The sequence below is a fragment of the Saccopteryx leptura genome, chromosome 12 (assembly GCF_036850995.1).
Source record: "Saccopteryx leptura isolate mSacLep1 chromosome 12, mSacLep1_pri_phased_curated, whole genome shotgun sequence".
Lineage (NCBI taxonomy): Eukaryota > Metazoa > Chordata > Mammalia > Chiroptera > Emballonuridae > Saccopteryx > Saccopteryx leptura.
This window is the reverse complement of record NC_089514.1, coordinates 9,783,494-9,798,020: the sequence shown is the minus strand read 5'-3', so window position 1 is coordinate 9,798,020 and position 14,527 is coordinate 9,783,494. Positions and strand designations below refer to the sequence as shown.

Sequence of the window (14,527 nt, the reverse complement as noted above, 5' to 3'; positions counted from 1 at the left end):
CCGGGATCCACCCGGCACGCCCACCAGGGGGCGACGCTCTGCCCACCAGGAGGCGGTGCTCTGCCTCTCCGGGGCGTCGCTCTGTCGCAACCAGAGCCACTCTAGCGCCTGGGGCAGAGGCCAAGGAGCCATCCCCAGCGCCTGGGCCATCTTTGCTCCAATGGAGCCTTGGCTGCAGGAGAGGAAGAGAGAGACAGAGAGGAAGGAGAGGGGTAGGGGTGGAGAAGCAGATGGGCGCTTCTCCTGTGTGCTCTAGCTGGGAATCGAACCCGGGACTTCTGCACGCCAGGCCGACACTCTACCACTGAGCCAACTGGCCAGGGCCCCACTTGTACTTTTAATATCCCTTAGAGCTCTTCGTTTTCTAACTGAATATATAACTTATTTTTGCTGTTCGTTTTTAACTGTGTGTCTTTTCTACTGGAATGTGCAGATGTTTTGTTTGTTTATTGATGTTGCTCTAGGATGGTGCTCCTTACACAGTGAATGATACTTTTTTTATTATTAATTTTAATAGGGTGACATTGATCAGTCAGGGTACATAGGTTCAGAGAAGACATCTCCAGGTTATTTTGACATTTGATTATGTTTCATACCCATCACCCAAAGTCAAATTGTCTTCCATCACCTTCTATCTGGTTTTCTTTGTGCCCCGCCCCTCCCTTCCCACCTCCCTCTCTGCCCCCACATCCCGGGTAACCACCACACTCTTGTCCATGTCCCTAAGTCTTATTTGTATGTCCCACCTATGTATGGAGTCATATAGTTCTTAGTTTTTTCTGATTTACTTATTTCACTCAGTATAATGTTATCAAGGTCCATCCATGTTGTTGTAAATGATCTGATGTCATCATTTCTTATGGCTGAGTAGTATTCCATAGTATATATGTACCACATCTTCTTTATCCAATCTTCTATTGAAGGGCTTTTTGGTTGTTTCCATGTCTTAGCCACTATGAACAATGCTGCAATGAACATGGGGCTGCATGTGTCTTTACGTACCAGTGTTTTTGAGTTTTGGGGGTGTTTCTTTTTTTTTTTTTAATATTTTTCTGAAGCTGGAAACAGGGAGAGACAGTCAGACAGACTCCGCATGTGCCCGACCGGGATCCACCCGGCACGCCCACCAGGGGGCGATGCTCTGCCCCTCTGGGGCGTCGCTCTGCTGCGACCAGAGCCACTCTAGCGCCTGGGGCAGAGGCCAAGGAGCCATTCCCAGCGCCCGGGCCATCTTTGCTCCAATGGAGCCTTGGCTGCGGGAGGGGAAGAGAGAGACAGAGAGGAAGGAGGGGGGGTGGTGGAGAAGCAAATGGGCGCTTCTCCTGTGTGCTCTAGCTGGGAATCGAACCCGGGTCCTCTGCACGCCAGGCCGACGCTCCACCGCTGAGCCAACCGGCCAGGGCCTTGGGGGTGTTTCTTGAATGAATGAACGAACATACGAACGTAGACAGCTAGACAGCGGTGTTCCCAGAGGGCAGGGAGGGCAGGCCTAAGCCTTTGGAGAAGAAAGAGACAGGGAGGAGGGGATAGCTCCGGAGCCACTGCTAGTGCCTGCCTGGAACCCGAGGGCTCCTGGACTCATCTCATGGGGAGAGAAAATCCCAGGCCGCGCAGCTCACGAGAGGTTGTCTGTTTTGGTAGCTCAGACTGAAATCCCCTTCTCCTCGGGCCTGGGCTGGGTGCTCTCGGCCGCTGTATCTCAAGGTCTGCCCTGTCCCCTCTGCAGTTCTCAGAGTACATTCATGCCCAGGTGGCCTCGGGCAAAGGGAAGCTCGCTCCTGGCTTTGACGCCGAGCTGATTATGAAGAACATGTTCACCAACCAGGACCGGAACGGAGACGGCAAGGTGACGGCAGAGGAGTTCAAACTCAAAGACCAGGAGGCCAAACACGATGAACTCTAACGCCGACGCCAGCCGCTTGTGCGACACCGAGCCCCCCCTCCCCCATGGTGGCAGATCGTGCCGTGAGGGCGTGAGGGTCTCTCGGAAGGTGAAATTGTCAGCGAGTGGTAGTGGGTCACACATCAAGGGTGGGTCGACGCACGTGGTGAGAAATTTTAGGCCGAATGCCAGTGATGTTAAACAAAACCAGCGCGGGGTGCCTTAGCATGGGCTGTGTAGGGTATTGAAGAGGTCTCACGGCCAACCGTGGCTCCGTGGGCCTTCTGAGTAGTTTTGTTATTAGAGGAAAATAGTGTCACACAGAGGTTATAACCATCTTGGAGGGAACAGAAGAAAAAGTACCTATGTAAAGAGGGTTAAGAAAATTTTTTTTAACTTGTTGGTGTTCTACAAGCATTGTGAAAAAACAAGGGGTATATCCCAGCAGGATTCCCAGAAAGCCTCCACCTTCCCCTACACATTCTCTCTCTCTCTCTCTCTCTCTCTCTCTCTCTCTCACACACACACACACACACACACACATGCGCGCGCGCACACTTTTCTAGTTAAATCATGCCTCACGCCGTTGTGGTCCTCCGATTGGGTAACTTGGAGGCTAAAAAGAAAGTCAGCGGACCAAACAAAAGGCATCCAGGACCACAGGTAGAGAAGTTGCGTTTGCCACATGAGATGATCTGCTTCCCTCTTCTTTGTTCCCATCACCCGATCCCTAGTGCACTGGATCCTTTGATCAGATAGATACGTGCAGGGCTGCTGGCTACGCCGAGCTCCAGAACATCTCTCCGTGGCTCGGGTGGCTATGCCATCCCAGCAGGTGAGCATCAATGAGGTGACATATTTCTGCTGCTCATCTGTGTCCCGGAGAGGGAGGTGCCCGAAAGCCTGGGGCCTTGCTCTGCAGAGGAAAACAAGGACACTGTCCCTGCCTCCACGTTACGCAGTGACCACCTGGCTGCTTTATGTCCTCTCTTCTCCACTGGTGGTGGCACTCACCCTGAAGTAACCCATGATTTTCCTTCTGAAACTGCTTCATTTTACTAATTTAAACTGGTTTGTTTTTTTTTTGTACTGACGTAGCTCTGAGGTAGTCCATGAGAATGCTGTGCACTCGTTCAATTGAATGTTGGAAAACCGATCTTTTCGTATATAAAATGTTGAATTCTATCATCAGGCTCTGTGGTGTTTTATTTGAAGCTGAGAGGATCCCCAGGGAAATGTTCCATGCAGCCGGAATCCGCTGTGCAGCGGGGGCTGTGTTGAGTTGGGAGAGTGCTGAACAGTGAAGTATAGGGTGTGGGAAGGGTCAGGGTCCGGGCAGGAAACACCCTCCCGGGGACTCCTGCAGGAAAGCTAATGAAAGGACTGTGTGCAGAGGTGTGGATAGGACTTGGGGACCCAGGAAGAATGTCAGGGGACCCAGGACGGCTGGTGGCCAGCAACAGCAGGAAGCGGCTGTGCCTCCCTGGGCCTGAAGGGTGGAGGGGAGCACAGGCAGGTCCATCTAGTGCAGGGGTCCCCAAACTACGGCCTGAGGGCCACATGCGGCCCCCTGAGGCCATTTATCCGGCCCCTGCCACACTTCCGGAAGAGGCACCTCTTTCATTGGTGGTCAGTGAGAGGAGCATATTTCCCATTGAAATACTGGTCAGTTTGTTGATTTAAATTTACTTGTTCTTTATTTTAAATATTGTATTTGTTCCCGTTTTGGTTTTTTACTTTAAAATAAGATATGTGCAGTGTGCATAGGGATTTGTTCCTAGTTTTTTTTTTTTATAGTCCGGCCCTCCAACGGTCTGAGGGACAGTGAACTGGCCCCCTGTGTAAAAAGTTTGGGGACCCCTGATCTAGTGGGAGTCATGGGGGGCCTGCTCCAGTCCCGGAACGGGACAGGAAGGAGTGTCTGGTCTGCGGGGAGCGCCCGGTGGCTGATCCCAGGCGGCACCAGGAGAAAAGGAGCTCTGGGGCTGGCGAGACTGGCCAGCCCCCTGGGGAGCGGAGAGAAGCGGAGAACGAATTGAGGAGGGAGCAGGCTGGGAGGAGATGGAGAATCATTGGCACAGGTATGGGGGAAGTATGTAATGTATCTATGGTTTTCAAAAGCAAATATTATTGTTTACTAAAAGTAAACAATACGGAGTCCGTGTGCTTTTGGGGAGGCAAAGGAGATGCCCATGGCCTTCCAGGCTGCTGCCACCAATGTCACTAACGTTCCTTAACCCTCTCCTTGCCGGTACAGAGTCACTCAGTTTTCCTTCAACAGAATCCCTGCTATGCCCTAGACAGGCTGGTAAGGGCACTACGTGGAAACGCCCGCGAAACGCGTAGGACCGCCCACGTCCTCATCAGGTACGCCTCTGCCTCTCCGTGGGGATCAACGCCACCCCTGGGTTTTAGCTGGTCCTGCTTGAGTTACTTCACCGCTGGAGACCGTTTGGCTGAACGAAATGCAAGTTTCTCTGGGGAGACTGAGGACTGCGCAAGACGAGGGGAACCTTGCGCTTGCTTTTGTTTCTAAAACTCTGCCTGCCTGACGGCATGGTCCTTCCCGGGCCTCAGACTCAGACCCGAAATCTCGGGTTTCCACCTGTCGGCTTTCTTTGTTTTTCCCTCTTTTTTCCCAGATTGATCGAGGTATAATTAACAAGTAAAATTGTTAAGATTATGTAAAGGGTATATGAAAGGATATACAAACTAGTGCAGACTGCTTACTCCTCCACAGTGGCCTCTGGTCCAAGCACACAGACCCCGGGCGTGCTCAGATGTCATGTTCTCTGATCTCTGAGACAGTCCACTCCCCACGAGGCATGGACGATTGGACGTATATTGTGAAAGGAGCCTCCCACCCCTTCTAGTTCATGAACACATCCGTCACCTCACGTGTTCATCTTTTCCCCTTGTTTGGTGAGAACATTCTCAAGTTCTCTCTTAGCAAATTTCAACTGTCTAGAATAGTGTCATCAAGCGTTGTCACCTCATTATACTTTAGATGCTCAGGCCTAAAACGGAAAGTTTGTATCCGTTACCAACCTCTCCCTCCTTCCCCAGCCCAAGCGACTCTTTTACTGGGTTTTTTTTTTTTTTTTTTTTTTTTTTGACTGCAGCTTTTTTTATTTTTAAAATTCCACACATAAGTGATACCATGTGGGTTCATTTATCTTTCGAAGGCTCTTGGCTCATTGTTGAGTGCTGCCTGGGCACGCCTGTCTTCTTGCTAAGGAGGGCGTGCATTATCTGTGGCTGTGCCGCGCGTGGGCTTGAATCCCTCCGCGAGGGTGGGCAGCTCGGCTGGCCTCGCTTGGCGCCGCTGCTGCAGCCCCGGCTTGTGCCTGCGTTCCGATGGCCGCAGCTCTGCGGGAGGGCTGCGAGCGCCCCTTCGGGGCCAAAGGGAGGGCAGGGCCGCCAGCCAGCCTTTTCCTTCAGTCAGTTTGACATTCAAGTTCTGCGTCGCCGCTGAGGGCAGCTGGGGCCTCCTGACAGAACACATGTCCGGTTTCTACGTGAGGACACAGATTGTAAATTGGGGCCCAAACGGTGAACCGAGTCATTTATGCCTCGTGGGGGGATGAGAGAACAAGATATCTGAGGGACACATGTGCTTGGACACCACAAGGCTACTTCTCGAGCGTAAGCAGTCTGCACTATTTTGTTAAAACCCAGGGAGTGTTGATCTCTGATGACTCAGGAAATTATGCTGCTTTTCAAAAGTATTAAGACAGAATTTTGTTTTTTCTTTTCATTTTGGCTGGGACGTTGGCCTGACCGCAAGGTTATATGTAAGCACACTGATTACTTAGGTTTCCAGGGAAAACGTTGCCTTCTTTGAAGCCTTTCTGGCTCACTTAGGGTTCTGGGGACTTCTTCTGAAAGAATACTGCTACCCAGTTACTCATTGCTGGTTGCAGATAGAAAACGTGAAAGCTTATTAAAATACTGTTTGATTCGGTGTGGCCTTTGTCCTAATGGTTGGCACTTCAGGTCAGGGCATGCCTTCCAGTTCACACCGGCTGTCCTTTAACCCTCACCTCATTGCTGACCGCTTAGCACTTCTGTTTTTCCGTCCCATCTTCCAGGGTGGAAGACCCACGCAGGCAGGAGGCAGGTCTGATTTGTTAAGGACTGTCTCTCTGGGGCCCAGCACACAGTGAGGACCTGTTAACCCCTTACCTCACTTTACAGAGGTGAAGACCGAGGGTTAGAAAAGTCAGCAGCTTCCTCTACGTCACAACATCGTAGCCTCAGATCCCACGTATGACTCACTCCTACGCCTGCGCCCCTCACGTTGTGGCATCGTTTACCTTCTCTCTTAACTTGGGCTGAAATAACCAGACTCGGCACAACACGCAGTTTGATTGTTAAGTCCTGGGGCGACCTTGCGAAGTTGTAGGATTAGTCATGCGAGATCACATGTACCTTTTCCTTCCTGATTCTCCTCCATAGGGTATACCAAAGAGAAGAAACTCTGAACGTGAACTCTGGATAGAACTTCCAGTAATCTAACCTACCTGCTCAACTCTGGTGTCTGTTACGGCATGGAAGGTATAGCTACCTTGTGAAATCACTCTGGAATGAGCTAGTATCTCTCACAGGGTTTGTTTTCCAGTTTCGTCAAAATTGTTCATCTTAGCACTAAAAACTGCTTTACCTCAAAAAGTAAAACTTGAAATTGAAAGAAAAACTACCAGCTAATGTTTTTTTTGTTTTGTTTTGTTTTAGAGGTAGGGAGGGAGGGAGAAGAACAGACAGGGACAGACAGACAGTAAGGAAGAGAGATCAGAAGCATCAATTCTTCATGGTGGCACCTTGGTTGTTCATTGATTGCTTCTCCTTTGTGCCTTGACCGAGGACAGGGACTCCAGCCAAGACCGTGACCCCTTGCTCAAGCCAGTGACCTTGGCCTTCAAGCTAATGACCTTTGGGCTCAAGCCAGCAACCATGTCTATGATCCCACTCTCATACTCTCGAGCTGGCGACCCCGTGCTCAAGCTGGTGAGTGCTCAAGCCAGCGCAACCTCGGGGTTTCAAACCTGGGTCCTTAGCACCCCAGGCCAATGCTCTATCGACTGTGCCACCACCTGGTCAGGCAACTAATGCTATTCTTTAGAGATACGATAGTTACCATACACTACCAATGTTCACCAGAGCTGCAAAAGACATTTCCACTTGATCAACTCACCCAGACTATGCTGGGGGTGTAACAGCTTGTGGATGGGTAATAGTTAACAATGTTGAATGCTTGTGCTAAGCTATTCTAAATGCAAATATAAAATGTAAATGCCCACATAGATGTCATTTCTAAATCCAGTTACTGGAAATGGTCAACTGCTCTTCAGCTCCACGGCCCCAGAGCTTTCCTCATCCTCACCAATCTAGAGGACACATCATTACCCCACCGCACAGATGAGTACACTGGCCTTGCACCTACTGAGTGGTGGGAAGAGGACTCAAATCCAGGCAGCCTGACTCAACAGCCTGTTTCCTAATGGCTACATCACACACCTCTGAAAACGGAACCGGAAAACAAGTACAGTGGTCCCTTATCTATCACAGGGGTTAGGTCCCAGAACCACCTGCGACAGGTAAAAGCCCGTGAAGTAGCAACCTTATATTTATTATTTATATATATTTTAAGGCTTTATAAACCCTCTCCACACTCTTATAAACCTTTCCCACACTTATTTTGCTTATTTTACCGCAAACATAATTAAAATAATGAATATATAAAAATACCTATATACCGCAAGATCCTGTGATATAATGAAAAATCCATGATACAAAATTAGATATATACGATTTAAAAATCTGCGATACAGTGAGACCACAAAAAGCGAACTGTGATATGGCGAAGGATGACTGTATTTTTAACATCAGTAGCCTCAGGGGCTGTGAGAGGTGATAGGGTCACAGGCATGGAGTGGAAGAGGCAGGGGCCTTGGCCCAATAATCGTATTATTGTGGAAGTGGCTAGCCCTTCATTCTGCAGGGAGGTGACTGACCTCGCCCTATTAGGAAAGGGCAGAGGCGTGAGTTGAATACAGGTCATAACTGCAGTATTCTTGACTCTCACGCGACGCAACATGTTTTTGTGGAAGCATACGACAAACTCCCCTGGAAATAGCTCCAAATAGCTATTTATTTTTTTACAGGGGTAACCAGCTATCATGAGATCAGAGATGCCCAACATTTTTCTACGTGAAAGTCTGCCAGGTAATTCTGATACTCCCACACTATGTTATCTGCTTTGACGCAGGAAAACTGGTGTTGGGTTTGACTTTGGACGTAGCTACGCTGGGAGTAACAGTCCCCTCTCTGCCAGCACACAGTTTCACGGTGTATTACGGAAGCGAGACATCGTGCTGGAGGGTAAGGGTGGCGTGCCTTGGGAGAAAGGTTTTCACCACCGGGCCCTTGCCTCCCTGCCACATCCGACTGGGCTACAGACTGCTGCTCACACTGGGTGTCCGGAACCAGTCGGATCATGCTTTCTGCGTATCACAGTTCAGATGCTTGAAGAAAATTGATAGCTTCTTGCAGACTCTGGCGCTCCAGCGTTAGAACCAGGGTCAGATTTATCACGATGGCAGATCTAAGCCTGCACGAGGCACTTAGGGGCGGCAGACGTTTGGAATGGGAAGCCAGACTACAGGGAGTAACGTTGGTTCCTGACCTCGGAGCACCCAGTTCCGGTCCCTCTGAGACCCAGCTACGTGTTGTTTCCTGAGCGCCACTATGACAACATCATCAGGATTCATACATCACACATGCAAGATGAGCCCAGCAGGTGCCTAGAAAATATGTGTTGACTGAATGAGTCAGTGACAGTCTTGCCAATAGAATTAAAAAAGCTTTTCATTTCGTGTTTATTAACAGTGCATCAATACGAAACATTTAAAATCATTAGTGACACATGGATGGACAGCAAGGTTTTTTCAAATGCCAAGTGCTAGTTCTGGTAAATTTCAATCCCCCCCCAAACGAAGTAACGAGCACAATTTCAGGAGAGGGTGATGCCATAGGCGTGATGTCCTCAGATGACAAACAGGGCAGTGCTGCAAGTCACGCAGGCGTGAAGAGGCTCCTCGAACGCGTGGCGACGTTCAGCCACAAAAATTCGCTCTGGAAATGTAGGCAGTTATTTTTCAAATTTTGACTTCAAGATTTTTTTCCTTTTTTATGCCAAAAGATACGGTGAGGAGTGTGTTGAGAGAGGTGGAGAAAAGGAGCTTCCAGTTGATGGATTCGGGATGTCTGAAAACACTTCGAGAGCAAGGATATGTTATAAATAAAAGTCTTCCAGCACGATGAACGCGTGAGCAGTCAGTCCCACGCCCCCGCTCGAGAGACGTCCTCCTAGAGATCGCCGGCTCACAGAATCTTCTGTAAGATCGAGTTGGCTACGTCCAAGGATTCATCTTTTACTAGAACAATATCGTAAGCGTCCATGTACTTGTCTAAAAGCTCGTCCACCTAATCCGCAACAACAACAAAAAACCCAGAGGGATTAGGATACGGGGAGAAGACGCAGATAATTCCAGTACGAACCTCAATGTTATGTTAGCTCTGCTGGGCAAAATGTGGCCAATTAAATTCACTCTCATAAAACATCTGGAATGAAGTAATACTTTTAAGTATTCAAAAATTTTTTATGGCTCATGGATAGAAAATTTCCCACATGGGGGGATTTTCTCCCAGGATGAATGAATCTCTCTAGTCCAGTGGTTCACGAATGGGGGGATGTGGTATCCCCGTTTTTTTTTTTATTCTCGTGACCGGAGACTGCTATTGCTATCCAATGTGGAGAGACCAGAGAAGAGAGGTCCTTTATAACGCCCGCCCTCCCTCTCTCCCCAACACCAACAACGTGCTCCTGTGCGTGCCAGCGCCTTCGCTCACTGCCACAGGGAGGGGGAGAGGACAGCCCCGATGGCTCCGGCATAACTGCTTTTCTCTATTTAATTTAGAAATCAGGTTTGCTGGGGTGCCATGAATGCGTAAGAGTACACCGGTTTCAGGTAAACATCTCTATAGCTTTTGAGCTGTTGATTGTGTTGTGTGCCCATCACCCAAAGTCAAATATTTTCCGTATGTCTGTCCGCCTCTGCTCCCTTCCCTCTTACCCTCCTCCCCTGGCAACCACTTCGCTTTGATCTATGCCTGCGAGTCTTGGTTTTATATCCCACCTGTGTGTGAAATCATATCCTTCTTAGCGTTTTCTGATTTACTTATGAAATAGCTGCTAAGGAAGCTAGGGTAACAATTACTATCCAGTTTCATCCTAGTTTCTTCTTCTTTTTTTGTAATAGAGACATAGAGAGAGAGAGAGACAGAGAGAGGGACAGATAGGGACAGACAGGCAGGGAGAGCGATGAGAAGCATCAATTCTTCATTGCAGCCCCTTCGTTTTCATTAAGTGCCTTGACTGGGGGTTGGGGGAACAGGGCTGCAGCAGAGCGAGTGACCCCTTGCTCAAGCCAGCGACCTTAGGGTTCAAGCCAGCGACCCCACACTCAAGCTGGATGAGCCCGCGCTCAGGCCAGCAACCTCGGGGTTTTGAACCTGGGTCCTCTGCATCCTAGTCCGACACTCTAACCACTGCATCATCACCTGTTCAGGCACCTTAGTATTTTCTTAGAAGGGAATTAAATGACAAACTTGTATACTTACTCTGTCGTTTAGATATCCAATTTTCAAGATGTGTTCAACATTGGCTACTCCGTCTGCCATTCTTAAGTCTCCCTGGGAGTCTCCCAGCAGAATTATGTTGCTGTTGTCTTTTAGTTGATTGAAATACTCTGTGTTCTTCAAGGCACCGTCATGTTTGTTGAATACATGAATTAGATCTCCTTTAAATCCTTTGAGCACCCCCTATTAAAAACATATTATACAAATCCTTTGAAATAACAGGATTTTTACAAAATTGATTACCTTCATGACAGGTAAGGACTCTGAGAAGTAAATGACTTTCTAGAGATACTTTAAATATTAACATGAGTTGAAAGTCCAATTTTTACTTTTCATTTAGTTCCTAACTCAAAGGTCCCATTTTATGTATCTTATATTGTCTTGATTAGAAGAACTTGATCAAATCACATCAGTTTTAATTTGCTTCTTTTTTCTATCCTAATTTTAATATTAGTCTATAGCTTGAGGAACAAAAGCGTTATTACTACTGATAATCTTTTCTTTGATGAGTCTTTTTAATTTTTAAAATTTATTCATTTTAGAGAGGGGAGAGAGAGAGTAAGAATGGGGGAGGAGCAGGAAGCACCAACTCCCACATGTGCCTTGACCAGGCAAGCCCAGGGTTTCGACCTGGCAACCTCAGCGTTTCAGGTCAATGCTTTTATCCCACTGCGCCCCCACCGGTCAGGCTGGAGAGCTGTTTTTAAAACATGGATATGGAAACAACACTAGGAAAGGTGACAAATTCCATCGCAGGCCGACTAATTTGGCCTAACTTAACGAGTATGCGTGAACTAATAAATAACAAATGCATTTACATGATTAAAATATTTTCAGGTTTTAAAAGTAATTATGAAGAATGACTTGATATTCTTACATTATCATCAAAATCCATGAAGTTGGACACGACTTTGACATTTGGATAATAGACGCCAGCTTGACGGATAATCTCCTCCAGGACGTCCCCGATGCCGGCCGAAAAGATGAACACGGGGATACCGTGTTGTTGGAGCTTATAGAAGAAATTTTCATATCCTTCCCTGCAGGACGGAGGGACGATATGACTGTTAAAGTGAAGATATATTCTCTTTTCACCTAGATATATAGAAAAAGAATCTGGTCCTGGCTGGTTGGCTCAGTGGTAGAGCATCAGCCCCGCATGTGGAAGTCCCACCCAGGTTTGATTCCCGGTCAGGGAACATAAGAGAAGCGCCCATCTGCTTTTCCAACTCTTCCCCTCTCACTTCTCTCTCCTCCTCCTGCAGCCAAGGCTCCCTTAGAGCGAGTTGGCCCCTGGCGCTGAGGATGGCTCCATGAACTCTGCCTGAGGTGCTAAGAAAAGCTTAGTTTGAGCAATGGAGCAATGCCCGAGATGGGCAGAGCATCACCCCCTAGTGGGCTTGTCAGGTGGATCCCAGTTGGGTGTATGCGGGAGTCTGTCTGACTGCCTCCCCTCCTCTCTGAATTAAAAAAAAACAACCAACTACATATTTTTCCCTAATTCTATGGCTCACTTAATTCTCATTTCTAAATATTGCCCAATGGGGCGTTACTGATGTCTGACACTAGCAATACATTTTCAAACAACAGTTAACTTTTTACCCTCCTTTTAAGAAATTCTAATAGTAAAAATTGATCTTTTAAAAAATTTATTGATTGATTTTAGAGAAAAAGGAGGGGAGGGACAGAGAAATAAAAGAAACATCGATTTGTTGTTCTACTTATTTATGCTTTCATTGGATGATTTTATTTCCTTTTGAAAGAGAGAGAGAGAGGCATCAAGTTGTTGTTCCATTTAGTTGTGCCACTGATTGCTCTTCATGTGCCCTGACCAGGGTTGGAACAAGCGACCCTGGGGGTCAAGCCAGCGACCCTGGTGCTCTGGGGTGGTGCTCTATCCATTGCACCCTCACCCAGGGGCTACTGGTTGATTCTTGTATGTGCCCTGGCCAGGGATCAAACCCACAACCTTAGTGTACTGGGACGTGCCATAACCAACTGAGCTACCAGGCCAGGGCTAAAACTAGATAATTTTACACTCATATTGAATATGGATAAGCCTACAGTTCAGAATTTATACCGTTAACGGCAATTAGTTAAGCCGTACCTTGAAACCCCCTTCAGGGAGAGCTGGAGAGCCCTGCTTGTTCCTGTGCTCGCCTGCTCTGGCATCTCTCCTGCCTGAGGTCTGCAGCTATTGGTAGGGTTTTCATCTTAAACTCCTCGCTTCTCCTTTTACTCTTCCTGGGCGGTGGGATAAGCTGCCTAACGAAGGAATGAAACACTATGTGTCCTCACACCCTAACAAGGTAATGTTTTCTTCCTTAGAAGAAGATTGCCTTAAAATTTAGCATCATCAAAAAAAGAAAAGGAAAGAGAAGAAACAGCATCATATTTGCCTTGCTAGCTGAAGAGCTCGGGAGGCAGTAAACAGAATTAAAAATAAGCTTTAAAATGTTAGTATCTTATAATTCCTGTATAAGAAATATTTTTATTATTTGCTATAAAGCATATTCACCTTTCCTAGAGATAGTTTTCAAGGGACTTGGAGAATTCAGAAAGTAGATTCATATTAATTTAAAAACAGGGTACCGCCCACCCTGGCTGGTAGCTCAGCTGGTTGGAGCATCATCCCGATAAACTAAAGTTGCGGGTTCAATCCCCAGTCAGGGCACATATAAGAATCAACCAATGGATGCATAAGTAAGCGGAACAACAAATTGATTTTTCTTTTTCACTCTCTCATTCTCCTTCCTCTATCTCTATAGAAAACCAATCAATAAAAACAAAACAAAACTGGGTACTAAATACTTTTCAATTTGAAAGACATTCTTTTCACATTTCATGTCTTTGAAAAATATTTTGCTAAAGGAATTTCAAAATGGTTTTGGTTTCAGAACTTTGTTAAGTCTTGAAATTTTTAATTTGGAGAGAGGAGATGAAAATTAGTACTTCCAGCTCTTAAAGCTTTCCCTATCTACCATGTCGTTCTAAATTCCCCGTCTCCTCGCTTTTATTATGTGATGGGGGGCACATTCTTGAAGTATTTTTAGATGGGATGTTCTTAGAGACTCTGTTAATAAAAACACACTTGAGTACATACATAACAACAGTCCAAGTCTACAGACCATTCATAACAACAACAAACACCCAAGAGACTTACTTGAGCTTCACATCAGACTCTGCCACGATTTCATGAATTCTAGCTCTCGGTAAAGCCTGTTCCACCAGCAGACCATGTGATTTCGTGTACCTGAAGTTGATGATCACAGAAAAAGAACAGCAATGAAAGCAAACGAGAGAGCTACTACCTTCTTACAAAGCCCCCTCCAGTATGAGAACATGCAGTATTTTCAAGTCGTGAGAGTATGGGTTTACATTTCAGGCCTTTAAGCTCGTCCCTAACGGGTACGTAGCCCTCGTGTCTGAAAGGTGCTGCACAGGCTCGTCCCGCACTTCCCAGTGCTCTGGCCTCCGGTCAGCGTGCTGACACGACAGTGGGAGGACGCCAGGTGTGAACCTTTGCTCCGGCTGCAGATAAGAGCTCCAGCCTCGGGAGGCCCGGTCACCGCTCTGACCGCAGCAACAACGGGAGCAAGGCCTGCTTTTCTCCTGCCCGTAGTCTGAAATTTCAGGAGACGCCTAAGTACTGACCATGCTGACCAGTGAACAAGAAAGAAGGTCCCTGCTGTGGGGAGTTTTTATACTTACATAAAAGCACCTATAATCACACCATCTCAGTGGAACCAGCCTTCAGAACCTCTCCACCTGACACCCAGATGCCACCCCCATATTAATCCTCAGTGAAACCCCCTCTTTGGTTGGCTCTCATCCTGTTAGTGAGCCCTTCTCCCAGGGAAGCTAATACCACTGCTCTAGAAAATTCGAACTGCTAGACAGTCTTTACATCATGCCGAAGCCCGTATCCTAAAGCCTTCCAAGTCT

General features: G+C 47.4%; 2 protein-coding genes across 9 annotated transcripts in view; one reads left to right on the top strand and one right to left on the bottom strand.

Annotated features, from left to right (window-relative positions):
- Positions 1-3,067, top strand: part of FKBP9 (FKBP prolyl isomerase 9) — a 34,641-nt gene extending 31,574 nt beyond the window's left edge. For both annotated transcript variants that reach the window (XM_066354006.1, XM_066354007.1), the window contains exon 10: positions 1,727-3,067. In XM_066354006.1, coding sequence (XP_066210103.1) covers positions 1,727-1,903 — 177 coding nt within the window. In that variant the 3' untranslated portion in view covers positions 1,904-3,067. The remainder of the gene's footprint in view (positions 1-1,726) is intronic.
- Positions 3,068-8,731: 5,664 nt separating this feature from the next.
- The window catches only part of NT5C3A (5'-nucleotidase, cytosolic IIIA), a 54,133-nt gene continuing 48,337 nt past the window's right edge, over positions 8,732-14,527 (bottom strand). For all 7 annotated transcript variants that reach the window (XM_066354409.1, XM_066354410.1, XM_066354412.1 and 4 more), the window contains 4 exons: positions 13,746-13,835; positions 11,460-11,622; positions 10,565-10,765; positions 8,732-9,367 (listed from right to left, as the gene is read on the bottom strand). In XM_066354409.1, coding sequence (XP_066210506.1) covers positions 9,266-9,367; positions 10,565-10,765; positions 11,460-11,622; positions 13,746-13,835 — 556 coding nt within the window. In that variant the 3' untranslated portion in view covers positions 8,732-9,265. The remainder of the gene's footprint in view (positions 9,368-10,564; positions 10,766-11,459; positions 11,623-13,745; positions 13,836-14,527) is intronic.